The sequence below is a fragment of the Tursiops truncatus genome, chromosome 2, assembly GCF_011762595.2.
Source record: "Tursiops truncatus isolate mTurTru1 chromosome 2, mTurTru1.mat.Y, whole genome shotgun sequence".
NCBI classification, from domain to species: Eukaryota; Metazoa; Chordata; class Mammalia; order Artiodactyla; family Delphinidae; genus Tursiops; species Tursiops truncatus.
The window spans coordinates 2,226,235-2,245,729 of record NC_047035.1 but is presented as its reverse complement, the minus strand read 5'-3'; the positions used below and the strand labels follow the sequence as shown (position 1 = coordinate 2,245,729).

Here is a 19,495-nt window from a genome sequence, read left to right as displayed (position 1 = left end):
CCCTCCACTCTCCTTAGGGCCCACAGGAGCCGGTCTGGCCGCGTCCGGGCAAGAAGCTGGGTGACATCACCAGACCCATTTATGGTCCAGGTTTCTTGGAAATCGCACCTGGTTATACATTAACCACCTGGCCCTGGAGGGGGTGGGGAGCCTCAAAGGAGTCCCTGGCCTTTCATCCCCAGAACATGACCTTGCTCAGCAGGGCAGGCACAGAGCTGGGCAGGTGGAGGTGAGCCAGGTAGGAGGGCAGGGCCAGGATCCAAGCAGGGGATGCGAGGCCATCCTCAGAGTCTGTGCTCAGGGTGCAGCCAGGGTGGGCATTGCTTCCTCCTGGTGCCCTGTCCCTGAGCTCCGCAAAACCCAAAGGGGAAGTTAGTTAGGATCAGAAAAGGAGCGGAGGCTGCCTTGTGGTCACAGAGCATGCTGGCGCAGGAGACTGAGCTGGTCAGGGAAGAGGAGACCTTGGGTCACCTGATCCCTGCCTGAGATGAGAGCAGAGCAGCCTCCCCCTGTGGGCATCCTCAGGGTCTCCCTTTCCTCCAGGGCCTACTTCCTGCCAGTTTCCAGCTTTCTTCAAATCTGCCACTAGTTCTCTGAAGCCAAGTTTACTGGCTTTAAATCCCAATCCCACTTTGGCCACGTTGGCTGTGTGATCTTACGCAAGTTACTTGACCTCCCTGAGGCTCAGTTTCCCCATCTGTAAGGTGGTGGTCCCTCTCTCACAGGATTGTGGGGAAGACTCAATGTGATGACACTTAGCTGGGCTCATACAGTATCAGTTCTTTTTAGGGGGGGGCCCAATATATAATATATAAACTCTGCCCTGGGCAAAGTACCCACCTGACCTGGCTAATCAGTTGGTGCTTGAGGACTTAGGCTGGTGGGGCAGGCTCAGATGGACAGCCCTGGGAAGGCTGCTTGGAGGAGGGGGCAATGGAGGAGCTGGCCAGCCAGTCACAGAGAGGCGAGTGGGAAGTTGGGAGTCCTAATTTAGGCTCTTAGTAGGCACTCAGCCGCTGAGCAGCTGCAAGCCTGGGGAAAAGGAACCCCCATGAGAAGTGGAAAGTTGAGATCTCCCAGGAGAGCAATTAGGGGGTGATTCAGGCTGGTGCAAAGTCACCTGGAACAAAGGTTGGTGAGCCGTGGATGGAGCTGGGTTGTCTCGGTGTCCAGAGCAAGAGGCAAGGGGACAGTGATACAGCCACACAGGCAGCTGGTGGCCAGAGCACTGGCCCCACAGGGACAAGAACCCACAGAGAATGGGAGGCCACCAAAGGCCCCTCACCTTCATCCTCTGGGGCTCCAAGACCCAGGCCCAGTCAGGGCAGGGGCATGGAGGGGCTGAAGCTAGGCACCTGGGTCTCCATCATGGGCACTGTGGTCCACAGACACCCTCGCCAGTCCTGGCCCCAGAGGAGGGAGAGTTCAGAGTGCCTCACAGGTTGGCAGGGCTCTGGGAAGGGACTGGCTCTGAAGGGCCTGGCTACTCCCATTTGCCCAGGATGGAGCAGCCTGGGCCTGGTAAGTGTGGCCTAGAGTCATTGCTAGCTGACCCTGGGTTAGGGCTCAGGCCTCAGGGTGGCTGGGTGGGCTGGGGTCTCTATCCCTCTCCAGTCCCCCAGGCTAACAGGATAAGCCCTGGCCCACAGGGACCTGTGTGCTGGAGGAAAATAGTCCATGTCCCCTGTCCCCCTCCCCCGCACACACTCTCCAGAGGAACCGGTTCTGAATCAGCTCTGCTGAGACAGAGCAGAGCTGCTGCTTCCCTTTTCTGCCCCCGTCCTCCAGCTGCCCCTCCCCCTGTCCCCTGCTCAGGCCACTGGCCCTGTCCTCACTGACCGACCCCAAAGGGAGCACAGTTCACCCAGTGCTCATTGCACCTTGGGTTCCAGGAGGGGACACAGGACCCCCTCCCTCCTTGAAGCAGCTCCTGCACTCCGGAGACTGTGCCCCTGAAGAGGAGGCAGGCCAAGAAGAGGCAAGGCCTGGGCTAAGGCCACTTCTGCAGACCCTTCCAGGCCACCATCTCCTGCTCCTCTGGTTGACCCTAGCCAAAGCCTTCTGGGTCGACCCTCTCATCGGCGATTCCATTTTCTGGAATTTATCCTGGGGCCCGTCACAGGTGTTCCCAGAGCGGTTTGCAGTGACAAAATGTCCATGGCAAAGTGTCCTCGTAGGGGACTGCGCAGCTCGCCTGGGCGGCCCTTCCGGGGACTCCGGGGCTGTCAAAAGCCTGCGGAACGGGGCCCTGCCCTGTTCCCAGCCTTTATCAACAGCGCCCGTAGGAAGAGTCTGGAAGGACTGCAGCAGCTCGGCGGCGGGACAGTGGGGCTTTCAGTTTGTTTTTTGCACAAGTAGATATAAAGCAGAGAGTCCGAGCACGAGGCGCGCTCCGGTGGCCGAGAGGGACGGCCCGTGGTTCCCGGGAGCCCGCGCGCGAGGGGCGGTACTCCATGACGTCATCGGCGGGCGCCGCGCACCAGGCCGGAGCCGGAAGTGCTGTGGCAGTGGCGCGGGGCCACGTGCAGACCCTCCGGGAGTCGGAGCCCGACGAGCGTCGCCGGTGAGACTCCGCAGGGCCAGGGTGGCAGTGCGCGGGTGGGGGTCGCCCTGCACTTCCCTGCAGCCTCTCATGGCCGCCCCCAGCCCTGTGCCAGCCTGGCCTGAGCCGCCCCCTGCCTCTACACAGGCCAGGCCAGTGTTTCTGTTTACTGCCCCCTGCACGTCCCCAACCTCTGCTTGCGAGCCCTTACATCTGCATCCCCCTGCCACTTGTCTGCCCAGGAGCCCGCCATAGGGGAAACTGGGGAGAGGGGGCGTTCTGCCTGGCGTGGAGGTGACCTCACGGGCCATTTGCAGCTCTTCCCTAGGTAGTCGCTCTCTCATCCTACAGCTGGAGAATAGGAACCAAGCTCCTGGAGAAGGGTGATAAGAGAGAGGGTCAGGCCCTTACTTTGTGGGAATCCTTGGGCCCCTCCTCTGTCAGTGTAGGGCCTCAGTTTCTCCATCGGTGATTTGGGCTGATGGCTTTTTTCTTAAGACCACACCAAGAAGGGCTTCAAATGTCAGGCCAGGGTGCAGCCCTATTGGGCTGTCCTAATGGACAGTGCCAGGGACTGAGCCAGCTACTCCACCCCCATTGCTCAGGATCTGGGCCTCACAGCCTTCTCTCTGGACCCCAGGTGCATATCCTGCCTCCTGGCCCCCTTACATGTTCATGCCGACACACCTCCCAGGTCCCTGGCACCTGCCAGACAGCAACACCATGAGCTTCGTGGCGTATGAGGAGCTGATCAAAGAGGGTGACACAGCCATCCTGTCACTGGGCCATGGTGCGATGGTGGCAGTGCGTGTGCAGCGTGGGGCCCAGACCCAGACCCGGCACGGCGTCCTTCGGCATTCAGTAGACCTCATTGGCCGCCCCTTCGGCTCCAAGGTGACCTGCGGCCGAGGTGGCTGGGTGTACGTGCTGCACCCCACACCTGAGCTCTGGACACTGAACCTGCCACACCGCACCCAGATCCTCTACTCCACCGACATTGCCCTGCTCACCATGATGCTGGAGCTTCGGCCAGGCTCTGTGGTCTGTGAATCGGGTGAGTTCTTCAGGTTGCCTCAGTTCATGAAGGTGGAGGTCAGACCCACTGTCCAGCCAGCCTCCAGCCTGCCCTTCCTGAACACAGGCATTATTACTCAACTTCTGTTTTAACAGGGTCTTTCTGGGGGTGCTGACCGCAGGGAGTGAGGGCAGAAGCAAGGAAGCCGGTTAGGAGACTGGTGCTGTACTCTGTGTGAGAGTTGATGGGACTGGACCAAGGCTAGCCCGCTGGAGGAGCTGGTGCCCAGGGGGGATCCTACTTGTCTAGGTGGGGTAGGGGGTGTGAGCGCTGCTCGGCGCTGACCGAGGGCAGAGGGTGCCTGGCCTGGCCGTCCCTGACTGCTGCGAATGGGAGCCCCGGGCCCAGGGCTGAGAGTGCCCCTTCCTGGAGGGAGGCCAGGGCTGCTTCAGGGTGCTCACTGTGGGTGAGGAGCCAGCCCCGTGCTCATCCCAGGCCAGCACCATTGTCCCTGAGCCCAGAGCCTAGAGTGCAGATGGAAGTGCCTGAAGGCAGCTGTTCCCAGCCTCTGCACATGTGTGCGCCCGCGTACACACGCGCGCAGGTGCTGGGGATTGAAGCATGCACCCTAGCCAAGAGCAGCCCAGGCCCAGGTGTGCCTAGGTTTCCAGCATGTTTTTCGTGGGCCGGGCATCTGGGTTCCAGAGTCACGAAGAGTTCCCCGTAGCGCTGCTGCCAACATTTGGAGGCTTCAAGCCATCTGCATCCCTCTCTTTGTCCACATGGAGGGCCTCAGTTTCTCCATGTGGACAATTGGATGGTTCTTTTTGCCCAGCCAAGCACTTTGAAATGGGGAGAGTCAGATGCAGAGCCTGGGCAGTGAGCGGGTCAGAGAGTGGGTGGGGCCTGGGCAGAGGCTGACTGCTAGGCACCAGGGCAGCTGGGGGGTGGACGGGATTCAGGGCCAGCTCATCCCCTGCTTCCCCCTGTGCATCCGCAGCCAGGGCCTCGCTCCACTCGGCTGAAAAGTGCTGTCGGCGAGCGTGCTTCTGGGCTCCTCTGATGCGCCAGCTTCCCTTCTAGGAACCGTGGCTACAGCCGTGACCAGACAGACCAAGTTTCTGCTTCTCAAAGGGGACAGACAGGAAGCCCACTGTGACCGTTACGGTGTTGTTGATTGCTGGGGGGCTTGGGGAACAGGGCTGCGTGTTTGAGGGTGACTCAGAGAGGGGTCCCTCCAGCTAGGGGTGTCAGGGAGGACCTCTCTGAGGAGGGAGCAGTGAGTTGTATGTGGTTGAATGTGATGGGAAGGTGGTACCAAGAGCCAAAGGGGAGGGTCACCCCAGGGAGAGTCTTGCAGAGACCCTGCGCGAGGGGCCGTCAAGGAGACCAGCGTGGCAGGAGCAGGGATGAGGTCAGGGAGGAAGGGGGTGCTGCTCGGGAGTCACGAGGAGTCCGACTCCGCCGTGCGTGGAAAGGGCAGAGGCCTGGTCTGACCGCGGGGAGAGAGAATCCGCGGCTGTGTTGAGGTGGACTGAAGGCGGGGGTCAGGGGCTGTCACGGGGAGCCGGAAGCGGGGCCCGGGCGGGCACGGCAGGCAGGTGGGGAGAAGGGCTCCCAGAGAGATGGGGGAGGAGGTGCAGGAGTTACCTGTGGGGAAGGGGAGGGCTCCTCCGAGGCGTCTGGCTGGGCAGTCATGTCACCAGCTGGTTCGGGAGGCTTGGCAGGGAGTGGATTTGGGCTGGATCGGGTCCAGCTCTGCACCTGTAAATGCTGGGCGCTGTTTGCGGTCGCGGGGGAGGTGATCGGTGTGCAGTGGGCGCCCGGGCGTCTTCGTGAGGCCTGGCGCCTGGAGCAGCGAGGTGGGGGAAGGTCACGGGGGGTGACCGGAGGACGCAGGCCCGGCTGGACACTGCAGGACAGGAAGGCTGGCAGAGGGGCAGCCGTGAAGGAAGCTGAGGAGTGGCCCGTGAGGCTGGGGGAAAACAGAGACGATGACGTGGGGGGCACATTGGTCACCGTGTCTCTGGTCGCGCAAGGTGAGGGCAGAGCTGCATCCCGTGTGGTGGGAGCGGATCGGGGGGGAGCAGGAAGATGGACTGACCTGAGTCCCTCGGGGAGCTTGGGCCCAGCCACCACATGGGACGATTCCAGTCCCCTTGATCTGCTCTGCACAGAGCCTGCAGGGCCACGGGCCAGTCCCGGCCCCTCTCGGGACCCGTCTTCGGGGCTCCAGGTCTGTGCAGCAGAGTCTCTCCAGAGCCGGGGGTGGTCAGGGCTGCCACCCTCCCCTCTGGACCCATGGCGGACATCGATGATCAGTCAGCTCCCTCCTCTCCCCCTGCCACACATGCAGCCTCCGTGTCCCAGGACCCCTCAGGGAGCTCCAGACTGGTGCCTGCTGGTAACCCGGGGTCGGCTGACCTCGTGGGCCCTTGATGGGTCCCTCATAGTGCGGGTGGGCTCGTTTCCCGTCTGACACCCGTCCCGTCCCGCTAGGCACCGGCAGCGGCTCCGTGTCGCACGCCATCATCCGCACCATCGCACCCACGGGCCACCTGCACACGGTGGAGTTCCACCAGCAGCGGGCGGAGAAGGCTCGGGAGGAGTTCCAGGAGCATGGCGTGGGCCGATGGGTGACCGTGCGCACCCAGGACGTGTGCCGCAGCGGCTTCGGCGTGAGCCGCGAGGCGGACGCTGTCTTCCTGGACATCCCCTCGCCTTGGGAGGCCGTGGGCCATGCCTGGGACGCCCTGAAGGTTGAAGGTGAGCGGGGGGGGGTCTGGGAGGGGTGTGGCCAGGCCGGGGCCACTTTCGGCCTGAGCGGGGGTGGGTCAGGGCAGCGGGGGAGTCATGGGGAGGTCGCCCAGGGAGAGGGTGAGGGTGAGAGGGGTCAGGACTGGGGAGGGTGGGCCTCCACCTGGGCTCCTGCCCCTTGGCCTGGCCCCACTCCCACCCCAAGGTGGGAGGTGTCTCGAGTCCCTGGGGAATGTGGCATCCCTGCCTGAGTGAGAGGCGGGCCCTGCACCCCTGGGCTTGCCAGAGGTCAGAGGGCAGCCCCTCACCCCAGCCAGTGCCTGCAGAGTCTCCCTTCCCCACCCGCCGCCACAGCCAGGCTAATGCGCCCCTTTTAGGGAAGATGCTGGGTGCAGAGGCTGGAAGGTCGGCTCCGAGCCAGGAAAGTGCTGGCGAGGCCCTGGGTTTTTCCCTTTTCTGGAGAAGTTGTTGGCTCAGGCAGCCGGGCCGTCCTCCTGCCCGCTGAGCAGTGCAGCACGAGGGGGCGGGAGAGGCAGGCCAGGGCGCCCCAGGGAAGGCCTGCCCCTCGGAAAGACAGACGCCAAGGCGGCCATAGGGTCCCAGCGGGGCCCCTGCCTGCTGGCTCAAGCTCAGCCCTGGACTCCTGTGTCCTGGTCTCTGCTGAGGTGGCCTGGGGCTGGGGAGAGGGGCAGCGCTGGCTTCCCCACACCTCTGCCCGCTCCGGCTTTGCCCCCTGGACACCTGCAGGTCCTCGCTGCTCCAGGGACACCAGCGGGCCCAGGCCTCGGACCCCAAGGCCGCAGCCGGTCGCGCAGCCGTGGCTGAGCCCAGGCAGTCCCTGCCCTGGGCTCCCTCCTGCCGAGGGAGCCATGCTGTGTGTTGTCCCGTCCCCTCCGCCCCGCTAAGCCCCGTTCTCTGGATCTGCTTGTTCTGGCCCAGAGGCTCCCGACTTCCTCGTGGGTCTGGCGTTTCTCCAGCTTGGCCCGGCGAGGTGCGGCCGCGGGCTCTCGGGGCCTCTGGCTGACGAGCAGGCTCAGGCCCCAGTTCCTCGGCTGTGTGCACAGGGGTTGCGTCCCCTCTTGGGGGTGACCCTGTGCCCTCTGGGTTCACGTCAACCTCACGCTCTGCCTCCAAGCCCAGGCCTCCCAGCTGACCACCTGGGGGTCTGTGTCCCACGTGTGGCTGAGGTGACCAGGCCTCAGGGATCTCTAGGGGCTGGCCTGGGCCACGTCCCTTCCCCTAGCCAGCCTGCTGGATGTGTGGGCGAGCCCTGGTGGGAGGCGGCAGGAAGGGGCTGCGGCTCCCGCCCCCTCTCCCTCACCCTTGGTCCGTGGGGCTCCGCTCAGAGTGGGCACCTCGTGTTCCCAGGAGTGGGCGACAGCCTGTAATTTCCTGTGACAGCCGCAGCCCCCGCCCCCGAGGCTGCTCTGTGTGGTTGAAGCTGTTCAGGCCCAGCACTCTGGCGGCTGCCGTGCCAAGGCTCCGCGCTGGCCCCGACCCTCAGCTGCCTGGTGGGAATCAGGGGTGGCGGTGCCCTCTGGAAGCCCAGGGAGATCAGGGTGGTGGGCTGGGCCCGTGGCGGCGCGTGAGAGGGCTTTGTTTGGGCAGGGCCCTGCCCTGTGGCTGCAGAAGAGCTTTTGCCCCCGGCCCCGGCCCGGCTCCCCTACTCTGGGGCCGCTGGGGCCGCAGCTCTTCGTGGCCAGAGGGCTTGGTGGGGGCTTCATGGCCTCGGACCCCAGGGCAGGGGTCGGGGCGTCCACCCTCCTCAGCTCTCACAGTGGGGTCTCGCAGCGCCCACTCCCGAAGGGACTGGGGGTGCATTGCCTCTGCCCTGCAGTCCCAGGCCGCAGACGCCCGGGCCAGAGGAGGCTGCCAGGCGGGCGGGGCTCTGGGGGCGGCCCCTGCCCTCTGACCCCGTGTCCTCCTCCTGCGCAGGCGGGCGCTTCTGCTCCTTCTCCCCGTGCATCGAGCAGGTGCAGCGCACGTGCCAGGCGCTGGCGGCCTGCGGCTTCTCGGAGCTCAGCACCCTGGAGGTGTTGCCCCAGGTCTACAACGTGCGCACCATCAGCCTGCCCGCGCCCGACCTGGGGGCCAGTCCGGGCCCCGACGCCGGCCCCTTCCGCAGCGGCATGCCCATGAAGGAGACCGTGGGCCACACCGGCTACCTGACCTTTGCCACCAAGACCCCGGGCTAGTGAGCCGCCTGCAGGAGCTCCAGGGAGCTGGGAGCACCGCGGGGCCGGACGGGGAGGCGAAGCTCGGCCAGAGGCTGCCTTATATGGTCGGCGGGTGCCAGCCGGGGCCTGTGTTTAGAAACTGACGGACGCGGGGTGGGGCGGGGCCGGGGGCCTCCCGGGCGGCTGAGTGGGGCTGCCACGGTGGAACAGCATCCGGCCCCCGGGGAGGGAGGCCTCCCGCCCACGTCACCGCCGTGGTCAGCGTCCCCGTCCTGCTGCTCTTTGTTGCCACTCACCGTCTCCACTGCCGTAGGCTCTCCTGGATGTTGAGGCCCGAGAGTGCAGGTGGCGGGGTGCAGGTCTGACCCTTCCCAGGTGGCCCCAAACGAGGAGGGAGGAAACGGGGGTTGCAAAGACCCGGAGGAGGAGGGCCAGGGACCCCCATGGTCCAGCTGCCCGGCATCTGAGGCGACCCCGCTGTGTGGCCTCAGCTCTGACCCCACCCCTCTGGGCAGTGCACAGGCCGCGTGGGCATGTCCCCAGATTCCCGCTGGCGAAGGGCCGGGGCAGCCCCGCTGATTCGCTTCTGCCTCCGGGAAGTACCTCTGCGGCCCTGGCCCAGCCAGAGCCCTCTCGTGTCGATGCGTGCGAACACGCAGCGTCATGTAGGGAAGAGCTGGGCAGGGCGGGAACGTGCTTCCGGTGGCTGGCCAGTCGGGTCAGAGCCACTCGGTGCCCCTGCCGCTCACAGGAGCCGCAGGGATGTGGGGATGGGGGCGTGCACCCAGGATGGAGGGGGCGACGCCAACCCTGCCCTGGCCTGCTCTCCAGCTCTGGTGCACGGCTGGCATCCCTCCCGCCCTGCTGCTCGAAGGGCCTGGGTGCCTGCCCTTGGCCTCAGCCAGCCGTCAGGAGACTCGGTGACCCCAGGTCGGCGCGAGAGCCCCAGGGTACCGGGCTGGCCTGAGGCTGGTCCCCGACCACCCCTGGCAGAGAAATAAAACACTGTTGCCCCTGCTGTGCTGACTGGCCCACCCTGGTGCCCCACGAGGCCAGACCTCCACTCCCCACACCAGCATCCAGGCTGGACCTCCCTGCACGTGGCCCCCCGGCCCCTGCTCCTTCCTCTCCCAGGGCAGACACCACAGGGGCTCTGGACTCCAGGACAATGGCCTGGGACATGGTGGACAAAGGGACAAGTGTGTGGCCACCCCCACCCAGCTGCAGAAAGGGCCACTTGTTCCTGGGAAGGGTGGGGGCGGGGGGGGGGGGGAGAGAGTCTCTGGCTGTGTGTGTGTGTGTGTGCGCGCGCGCGTGTGTGTGTTTCCTTCCGTCCATGTCCGGCTGGGCCTTCCGTCTGCAGCCCGGCCTGGGCACCTGGGTTGCCCCTCTTGTTGCCGGAAGGGCCCAGAACTCAAGAAGGACCTCCCAGGCCTGCTGTCCTGGCCCCAGGCCACCACCCAGGCTTTGGGGGTCCTTGGAGGGATACCAAGTTAGGTGGGCCTACAAGAGGACCAGTCTCCTGCTGGCAGCATCACAGGGCCAGGGGCGCCTTCTGTCTTCTGGTAAGACCTGTGTCCCCTCAGAGACCCTAGTGTCCCTAGAAGCCCTTGCCCTACTCCAGGGGTCATGTCCCCCCTTCAAGGACCTGTCCTGACCTCTGACCAAATGCCTAGTCTGGGGACAGAGGAGGGACCTGGGCTTTCCTTGGCCTTCAGGAAAGGCCTGTGAGGTGTCTGATGTAGGGCATAGGCCTCCTCTGCAGGCCTGGCTCTGCCTGTTCTCCAGGGCTTCGGCTGGCAGGCTAGACTATGGCCCTGGGTGAGTCACTGGAGCCTGCACTTGGGTCCGTGTGAGGTGGAAGGGAAAGCCCAGGATGGATGAAGGGCGGAGGGCCACCAGGGTAGGGGTCAGGAGGCCTGGATCCCTGTCCACACTTGCAGTTGCACGCACAGAGCTGCTCTCAAGTATGGGGCCCTCCAGCCCCTTGACTGTCTGCCAGGCCCTGCACACGAGCCCCCAGGGCTCCACTGGGCCTCTATCCCATGCCGGGGGCCTCAGCCTGGAGCCCCACCTGGCCGCAAGCCAGCAGTGAACTCCTGCGCATCCTTCAAAGCCCCTCAAGTGTCTCTCAGAGCTTCCCACCCCCACACACCGAGGCAAGAGCGTCTTGCTCAACCACGTCTTCTGCTCCCACACATCCCATGCTGGTGATCAGCCCTGTAGGGCTGCCCCTAGCCTGGGAGCCCCTTCAGGCAGACAGCAGAAGCCAAGCGGCCTCACAAACCGCACATGGGGAGCTTGACGCCCGGAGGGTCAGGGCCAGGGTCCGTGGTGAGTGACCGATCAGCAGGTCACTTGGTCACCTCCTCGAGGCAGGAGCCTAGGGCTGGTCACAGGACGAGGATTCACCCGGAAAGTCCCCGTCCAGCCCCAGACTCCCACCTCTGGCCTTCAGTTTTTCCTCGGAAATTCCTGCGCCTGCCCAGCCCTGGTCTGAGTGGCTGAGACGTGACACATCAACTCCCTCCGCTGCAGCCCCCGCTCCCAGGTCTGAGCCCGGGAAGCAGATGGCCACTCAGACTCACTCACCTGCCCTGAGGGCCCTGGGCCAGGATCCCACCTTCGGGCCAGGATCAGGGCCTGCCTCTGGGCTGTCTCCAGCTGCCTCCCCCCGGAAGCCCCCCGGGCTTTGCCCCCGCAGCCCCAATGTGAGCTGCTCCTGTCCTCCCTGTGCTTCACCGTCACCTGCCTTGGAGGGGCTCGTGCCCTGCACCCAACCGGGGGCAGTGTGGGCTGGGGGTTCGGGGCGGTTGTTGGATGGGTGTTGGTTGGTTCAAGGGATGCCAGGCCCCTGGAGGCTGTACCCTGTCTAGCAGAGGGCGACAAGGAAGGTCATCTGCATGAGGACAAGTCAGGGGATGGGCTTCCCCACACCTGCCCCCCTCAACCCTTAGGTCTGCAGGAAGGCCCCCCTTCCCGTCCCCTTCCCTCTGCCTCCATGGCCTCTGTTCTCCCAGGGCTGCCGGCTCTCCGGCCTCTAGTCTGCGTGCTGGAGGGAGGGTGGGCTGCGTGGGACCCTGGCCCAGGGAGATGATGCAGCTCCTACCCCATCCCAGCCCACTGCACAGGGAGAGAAACAGGCCCAGCAGAGATGAGGCAGATCCAGGCCTCCTCCACCCACCCACCCAGGACCTCCCATATCTGACACTCTCCCACCCATGTGGTTGTCTAGGGAGGTCAAAGGAGACTTGCTGCTGCAGTCATGGAAGGCTCCTTGGAAGAGGCGACGGTCTGCAGGGTGTGGAGGGGCTGGTGGAAATTGGAGGTGGGTGAGCTGGAGGCCTCCCCAGGGGGCAGCAGGAGGCCCCAGGCAGGACAGCTTCCTGCAGGCCCAGGAGGATGAAAGGGAAAGCGCAGGAGAGGCTGCTTTGGAGCCCCAGGCTGGTAGTGCCCGCCGTGTGCAAGGCTGCTCTGAGTACAGGCCAGTCACGGGACCCAGTGCTCTGCTCTGCCCGGGGGCTCTCGGGCTCGCGTGCCAGCCTGGGGGTGTTCCTGCCTCCTAGTGGGGCTCAGGTGAGAGTGTCCCTGGGTTGGCCCTGCTGGAGGAGGGAGCGTGCAGATGGGGGCCCAATCCTTAGGTCGGTCCTCTTCACCAACCTCGGGCGCTCTCATGCAGCAAATGGGGGTCGAGCATCTGCCAGCGGCCCGCTGGTGCCGGGGACCCAGACCTTCAGGGCAGCCTGGCCTGCCCTCGAGGGCTCCCGGGAGGCAAAGACTGCAGGTGGGATGTGCACGGCTGGAGCAAAGCACGGAAGGGGGTGGGGTGAGACAGGAAGGCCTCGCCAGGACGTGGCCTCGGTGGTCACGGGGAAACACGGAGTCTGGACTGGGCCCGGCAGTCAGCCTGTCCTCAACAGGGATAACCAGACCCTGCTCTGCCCTCGGGAGGATGCACTTAAGGGCTCAGGCGCCGGGTCTGCCGGGGTCACATCCTCCCTCTGGCGCCACGTTGACGAGTCCCTCCCTCCTTCGTGCAGAGGTGAACACAGTGCCTGCCTAGTGGGGGGATGGGGGTGGGGGAAGCTGCTGCCGTGAGATTAAGTGTCGTGTCAACGTTTGGACTGTCCGTGTCCACAGAATGTCTCAATGATTATTAGCGCTAGTGGGAAACACCGCCCTTTCCAGGAAGACCCCTGGCCTTCTTTCAGATTCCAAGGCCGGAATTTGGGGGCCACTTATGAATCTGAGGAATGTCCTCTGCACTTTGTGACACTTGAATAGCTTTTTGAACCTTCAGGGGCACTTGAATAGTTCATCAGAAGACTTGACATTGAGACTTTTCGGGAAAATCCAGGTCATCCAGTCACTGTGCTTATAGTTAGTTGTATAATAAAACTAAAAATTGAGAACATTGGGCTGTGCACAGGCAGATGGCACTCAACTGACCTCCACAATTTTTGCGGTAGGTGTACTAGTTAGCTGTCACCACAGACGTGCTGCATAACAAATCACCCCCCTGCCCCCAATACGCAGAGTCTTAAAGCAGCAGCCAGCTCCTCTGCTGGGTCTGTAGCTTGACTGCTCTTGGCTGACCTCTGCCAGGCTCGTCCATGTGTGGGGGCTGAGCTGATGTAAACTCTGCTCTGCTCCACCCTTTCCTCCTGGGACTGTGACTCTTATCACGTCCTGTGGCTCAGGCGCAGTAGGGGCGAGCCTGGTCATGCAGGCGCTTTTCAAGCCTTTGGTCACATGGCCTAACCTCAGATCCTGGTGGAGAGAGAGACCCTGTGATTTTAGGGGAGGAGCTGCAGGGCTGCTGGCACAGGGCATGGGGGCTGGGGCTTGCAGGTCCTCAGCCAGCGGGGTTGAGACAGCCAGGCTCGCCAGCCTTTCTTGCCCTCCTCTGTGGGGGTGTGTGTGTGTGTGTCTGGGCCCGGCCGCAGGATGAGGACATTTCCGTGTGTGTGTGTGTGTGTGTGTGTGTGTGTGTCTGTCCGGGCCCGGCCACAGGATGAGGGCATTTCCGTGTGTGTGTGTCTGTCTGTCTGTCTGTCTGGGCCCAGCCGCAGGATGAGGGCATTTCTGTGTGTGTGTGTGTGCGTGCATGCGTGTGTGTGTGTGTGTGTGTGTGTGTGTGTGTGTGTGTGTGTGTGTGTGTGTGTGTGTGTGTGTGGGCCCGGCCGCAGGATGAGGGCATTTCAAAGTCAGCCTGCCTCCGAAGCAGCAGCGTTGGCGGGAGGGAATAACTCCACTCCCACCAGGCTGAGAATAGCTCAGAATTGGGTCACGCTCCCCAAGAGCTCCGGTCACAGCCTCCAGCCTTTGAGGATAATCAGCTTTCTCCCCGACATCTGTCCCTTCAAAGAGGAGGGCAGGCCGGGTGCGGGCACATTCTTAGAAGGAGCGGAGGGGATCGGGACGGGGCGGGGAGTCTGTTAGTGGCTGGCCCCTTCCTTCCCTCCCCCGCTTCCCTTGCTGACCCCGCTCCATTCATGTCCCCTGCCTGGCAGGCCACTTCCACCCTTCCTGCCCACGCTGCCACTTCCCTCACTCCCCGGGGCCCATCAGCCCCTGCCCAGGGCCAGGTGATGTGAGAAAGCTCTGAGGGTGCCCCCACCCTCCTGCCCTGACTCCTTCCTGGGCTCTCTTTCCTTCTGTCCTGGGTAAAGGTGATGGTGGGGAGTGCGCAGCCCCCCTCTCCAAGGATGCAGGAGGCTCAGGTCTCTCCAGCCTTCAGGCTCTGACATCCTGCTCCCCACTTGGGCCCAACGTGGAGTGCAGCCCCTTGGCCTGCCAGAGGAACTGGAATCCCTCAAACTGCTCTTTTCTTTCGCGCCTTGATGAACCTAAGCAGCGCGGTAACAACTATGGAAGCTTCCAGCACCAGCTTCCTGGCTCTTTCCGAGGCTGCGCTGTTGTCAACATGAGCTTAGTTTTCCCTCCCTTTGGTTGGATTGTTTGTGCCGACGCCCCAGGCCCTTCTGGGATCACTGTGTCTCCCAGTGGCTCCATCGCAGAGGCCCCTGGGCTCCCAGATTGACAGCAGCAGGGGGACAACAAGGCAATGCAGTGCGGACGCTTCTTTTGGTTCAGCTGGGCCATTTGAAGGCCGAGTGGATGTTTCATGGGTTTAGGGATGACAGCGTTTTTAGGTGTGCTAATGATACTATGAAATGATACGGTGGCTGCCATCGGCCTCAAAATAACCTGGGTGGGGTGAGGGGGAGGGAGATCCGAAACCCTGGTCCCCTGGGACCAGGAAGCCTTTGGGATTCTCTCTACTTTCACCTTTCTTTGCCGTTTTCCATGATAGAGTTTTGTTCTGTTTTGTTTTGTTTTAAAGGAGAAATGCTCCAGGCCACTTAACCATTTCTTTGCTCTTGACTCCCCAGCCCTGGAGGAGGTCAACCAGATCAGTGCCCAGGGTCACTAGTCCCAGCCTCCCCTCCCAGGGCCACCAGGCTCCTCCTACATCGAGGGCGGTGGTGTGTCCCTCGGGTTCTCCAGCACTGGGGGCAGGGGCAGCAGCTCACGCGCTGTGGGGCAGGAGAGAGACACAGAGGGTTGGTCCCCGGCAGGGGCAACGGTGAGCCGTCCACTCTCTGCTCCCCTCAGCGTGGATCCAGTGGCCGCAGACCCAGGAGCCAGCTTGCTGTGGTGGAGCCTGGGCCTTGGGAGCAGCTCCCAGCCTTGCAGGGTGGGAGGGGGAGGGCTGCAGGACGTCCTCACCTCCTGCCTCGGAGGGGGTGCTGCCCGCTCCAGGAGACGGCCGCTCTTCTGGCCTCTCCAGCTCCAGACAGCCACCCTGTGTTGGCTTCCAGACCCTCCCTGTAGCCCTGTACCCCCTTTGTCCACCCTGCTGCCACCAATAGGCCTGACCTCATGCCATGCCCCCAGAAGGTAGCTAAGGGATTCATTCGATTGCAGTGTAATTCCCATACGAGGATGGACCCGTTTAACAGTCCAGCTCCAGGAGTGCTGGACCCACGTATGCACCCCTGGACCCCCGCTGTCCCTCCCTAGTCTGTCTCCGCACCTATCCCAGACGGACACTCGGCTGCCTTCTGTCACTGTCATTACATTTGCCGAGAAAATGAATCTAAGCGGGCGAGTGAACCAGGGGATGGGACGAGGTCTGAACACAGCCTCTTTCCGTGGTGTCAGGGAGCACCGACAGGGCCAGCAGCGGACACACGGCTCCGCAGGATCCAGGCTGCTGGGCACGCCGATGGGAAGGCTCTGAGCCGCTGGACACACTCGGGTGAGCAAGGCCCGGGGCCTGCGGAGGCGAGGGCCCTGCCGAGGAATGCGGGTGGCCGCCTGTGGGGCGGGGGCTGCGGGGGCGACAGACAGAGGCTTGTTGCTAAGCTACGGCCACAATGGACATTCCGGGCACCAGGCAACTGGGACAGAGACGGGAGGAGGACGGGGGGCCCAGGCCACCCCCACCCCCAGCTCTGCTGTCCCCCAGGACGTGAGGCATACGCTGCCCGGCCCCGCGGGGCCTCCGACATCCAGGCCCACTAGCCGGGCACCCAGTGGGGAGGGTGGCCAGCGTGGGCTTCTGCAGCTCAGGCTGACCCAGCCCTCCGTGCCAGCCACCTCCTCTGGGCCTCTGTCTCCTCTGCCCCGTGCTTCCTGGCCGGTCCCCCCAAGGCTCAAGTGCAGGCTCTCACGGGGTCCCGGGCAGAGCTCAGAGGGTTTGGGGGGCCTCCGCCCCCCCAGCCCTTAGCCTCGGCACCTCCGCTTTTGGCCACACCCGGCCGGGGCTGGCTCTGCTGGTGGCCACGCCCGGCAGGGCCCCAGGCCCCCGGCGGCTGGCCCCGGTGTCCAGCGCGGCCTCTGTTTGTCTGGGACAAGACAAGGGGTAGGTCGGCTCCCTTTGGGCTCCACTTCCTTCCTCCGTGGAGAGACTGCTAAGGATCTCAGGGCCCAGGGCCGCCAGCTGGTGCCCAGTGGCGGGGGCTCGGCGGCCCTTCCCACCCCTCTGATGGGTGGGACCAAGCTCCTGGTCCGTCCATCGGGCCTTGGCCCTCGCAGTTCCCGCTTCCAGCGGCCCAGGGCCCCCTCCACCAGGGCGGCTGAGCCGCCAGGTCCCCTGCAGCCCCGAGAGGCAGACGTCCCAGGAGCCCACCCAGGCCTGTCTCCCACTGCACAGTGCCGGGGCCCCAGATGGACTGCACAGTCCTAGCGGGCCCGACCGTGTCCAAGCTCTGCGGCCACAGTTACGGCATCGGAGTCCACCAGGCACCGTCTCTGCACTTGCCCAGCTTTTGTCTCTGTTCTCTGCTACCCTGTCTTTGCTGACCCCCACCGGGCCGGCCCCCCGGCCCCTGCCCGAGGAGGTGCCCAGTGCAATCTGACTCATCCTCACTGTGGACGCTTGGCAGAAGGGTGAGAGTTTCTCCCAGCCCCACCGGCTGGGGGCTGGGTGGTTTGGGGCAAAAGACTTGCCCTCTCTGAGCCTCAGCCCCCCCACCCCCTGTGGAACACGGTACGCCCAGGAGCTCCCTGGCTGGGCTTAGGCGGTTTCCCGCATGGGGACGTGCCCAGGCCTGCAAGCCCCTCACCCCACCACACACACATGCACAGAGATGAATGCACAGGTGCACGTGCCAGGCGTCGTGGGATCCAGGGAGATAGTAGTTTCAGAGCCCCCCCCCCCCGTGCCCAAGCCCACCCCAGGGTGCTTCCTTATGCCGGCCTCATGGTTCCCCTCCCCCTCCTGCAGCCCTCATCCTTGAAGCTTGCCTGCCTGTCCTGTGACCCAGACAGACAGCTGGACACAGACCCTCCCACACCAGGCCAAGACCCGCGCCCCACCCCCCCCAAGAGCTGCCTGGGCCCAGCAAGGCGTCTGGGGTGGAGTCTGCACCTCAACAGGTGCTGCCACTTATCAGGAGCAAAGCCAGGGGAGGAGGCCGCTCCCCTCCCCTCCCCCACTCCGTCCACTTCCCAGGGAGGCAGCCTGGGCCTCTCCAAGGCCGAGCAGGGGCCCCTCGGGGTCTCTTCTAGGCCAAAGCTGAGGACAAAGAGGCAGCTGCCAGCAGGGCGGGTTGGGGGGCCTCGGCCTTTGTGAGCACAGGGCCCCTCCTGGTGACCTCATCACAGCCCAGAGAAGGGCCCTTTCTTCCCAAGGCGGCCGTTGGGAATCTGCCTGGGGACAAAGCGGCTGCCCGGCAGGGGACCAGTGAGGGGCTGGCCCCCCCATGGCATAAATTAGGGGGGCTGAAGTGGGGGAGGGGAGGGCAGGGCGGCTGCAGCTGGTGCCCGGAGGAAGGCACGCACAGACGGCCACCGAACCCCCCCGCACACACCGGTGCACGAGCTGCCCCCCTCCGAGGCTCATTCATTCATCTCTACTTCATTCATTCCACACATGGCCACTGGGCACTGGCCCTGGGGACGCAGAAGAGCATCCGGAGGAGGAAGGAGTGAATGGACAGGTGATGGCTGGGGCTCCCAGTCTGGAGGGGGGATTGGGACAGCCAGTCACCGTGGTCCCCAGGCTCCAGGGCTGAGCAGGGAGCTAGTCCATCCAAGCAGGTGCTCGGGACACCCACAGCTGCATGTCTGTCCCTGTGGGGAAACCAAGGCCCAGCAGTTGGCCGGGCCTGAGGTCACAGAGCAGCCTCTCAGCCTGGCCAGCTCCCCAGGTGAGGTCAGGAAGACATCTGGTTTTCAATGAGATCAGTGGTGTCGGGTGACATCCGCCCCCTGTGGGGCCCAGGGCTCCACAAGCATCCTCACTGCTTTGCTGGCCCGCGGCCCTCCCTCTTCAGGGCACCTCCCCTGCACCAGAGATGACCCCTGGGTGAGGCCTTGCTGGGTCAGATGGCTCAGGGTGGCCGGTGGTGGCAGGGCATGTCGACATCACAGATAGTGCCCGGCCAGCACAGGTCACCCAGAGCGCCCCTTGGGCTGTCCCATGGATGCCCTAGATCTCCTCTGTGGCCTGCTGAGCCCCACTGGGCATCGGAGACACCTGCCCCCATCCCCGAGGCTCTGAGTGCACCAGGGCCCCAGGCCGGGCGGGCTTCCTGCAGGCGGAGGCAACAGGGCAGATGGCCCTAAGTGTCAGGCCGGGTCCAGGAGGCATGCGCAGGAGACCTGGTACTGTCAGCAGGGCTATGTCAGGCCCAGGGGGTCTCCTTCAAAGAGTGACAGCCCTCCCCACCTCCCCCACCAGCCATGAGTAGGATCTGGCCCTGCGTCCTGTCCACACTGAGCACAAAGGCTGAGAGGGTGTCTGAGCGTGTGGAGGGCACCAGCTCCGGGTTCCGTCCCCAGGGCTCCTGGGCCCCCCTCTCACCCAGATGCTGTTCTGACTTGGGGGACTTGGCCTGAGTTGTTTGGTTGGGGTCTGAGAACTTCGCGGCTTGCAGTCACTCCAGCAGCACAGAGAGCTCTGAGATTCCTGGTCCGGAAACTCCCAAAGCCTTTTTGCAACCACTGGGGCCAGAGCCCAGCAGGAGACAGGGAGGAAACTTACGCAACTGAGCACAGACTGGGTGCTGGACATTTCTGTCCTCCCATCACCCCCAATAGTGGATGAGGAAACTGAGTCTCTGTGGCTGGGGAGGAGGCCTGAGGCTTCCAGGACACTGAGCCCCCAAAGGCTGGGGCGCAGCCTGCAGGAGCCCCTCACCGCCTCCCTGGAACAGAGAGCTAGCAGGGCGGGGGCGGGGTGTAAGTAGGCCAGCGCTCTGTGCAGCGTTGCTATGGCGCCGCCGTTGCTGCTGTGCAGGCTTCCTTCTGGGCCCTGTTCCCAGGACACCTCGAGCTAGCTGCCAGGCGTCCCTCCCCAGCCCGGCCAGGCCCCATCGCCACTCAGGGGCTGCTCCCAGTCTCCGAGCCCTCCTCTACCCCCGGGCCCCTTGCCCACCCGCAGGCTGCCGGGGAACGGAGGGAGCCGTGGCAGAGCGTCTGTTCCACTTCGTCACACACACAGCCTGTGCACACACTCACAGCACACACGCGCAGCCACACGAGGCACTCGGT

The 19,495-nt window shown here is 64.3% G+C and overlaps 1 protein-coding gene across 7 annotated transcripts in view; it reads left to right on the top strand.

The window, feature by feature from the left end:
* The first annotated feature begins 1,913 nt into the window (after nucleotides 1–1,913).
* Nucleotides 1,914–19,495, top strand: part of TRMT61A (tRNA methyltransferase 61A) — a 27,076-nt gene continuing 9,494 nt past the window's right edge. For 2 of the 7 annotated variants that reach the window (XM_073799176.1, XM_033850568.2), the window contains exons 1-3: nucleotides 1,914–2,563; nucleotides 3,183–3,596; nucleotides 6,057–6,323. In XM_073799176.1, coding sequence (XP_073655277.1) covers nucleotides 3,212–3,596; nucleotides 6,057–6,323 — 652 coding nt within the window. In that variant the 5' untranslated portion in view covers nucleotides 1,914–2,563; nucleotides 3,183–3,211. Of the gene's footprint in view, nucleotides 2,564–3,182; nucleotides 3,597–3,712; nucleotides 3,792–4,557; nucleotides 5,597–6,056; nucleotides 6,324–8,249; nucleotides 9,510–19,495 lie in introns of those variants that run through there. The other 5 variants (XM_073799158.1, XM_019951853.3, XM_019951865.3 and 2 more) reach the window with 5 other exon arrangements.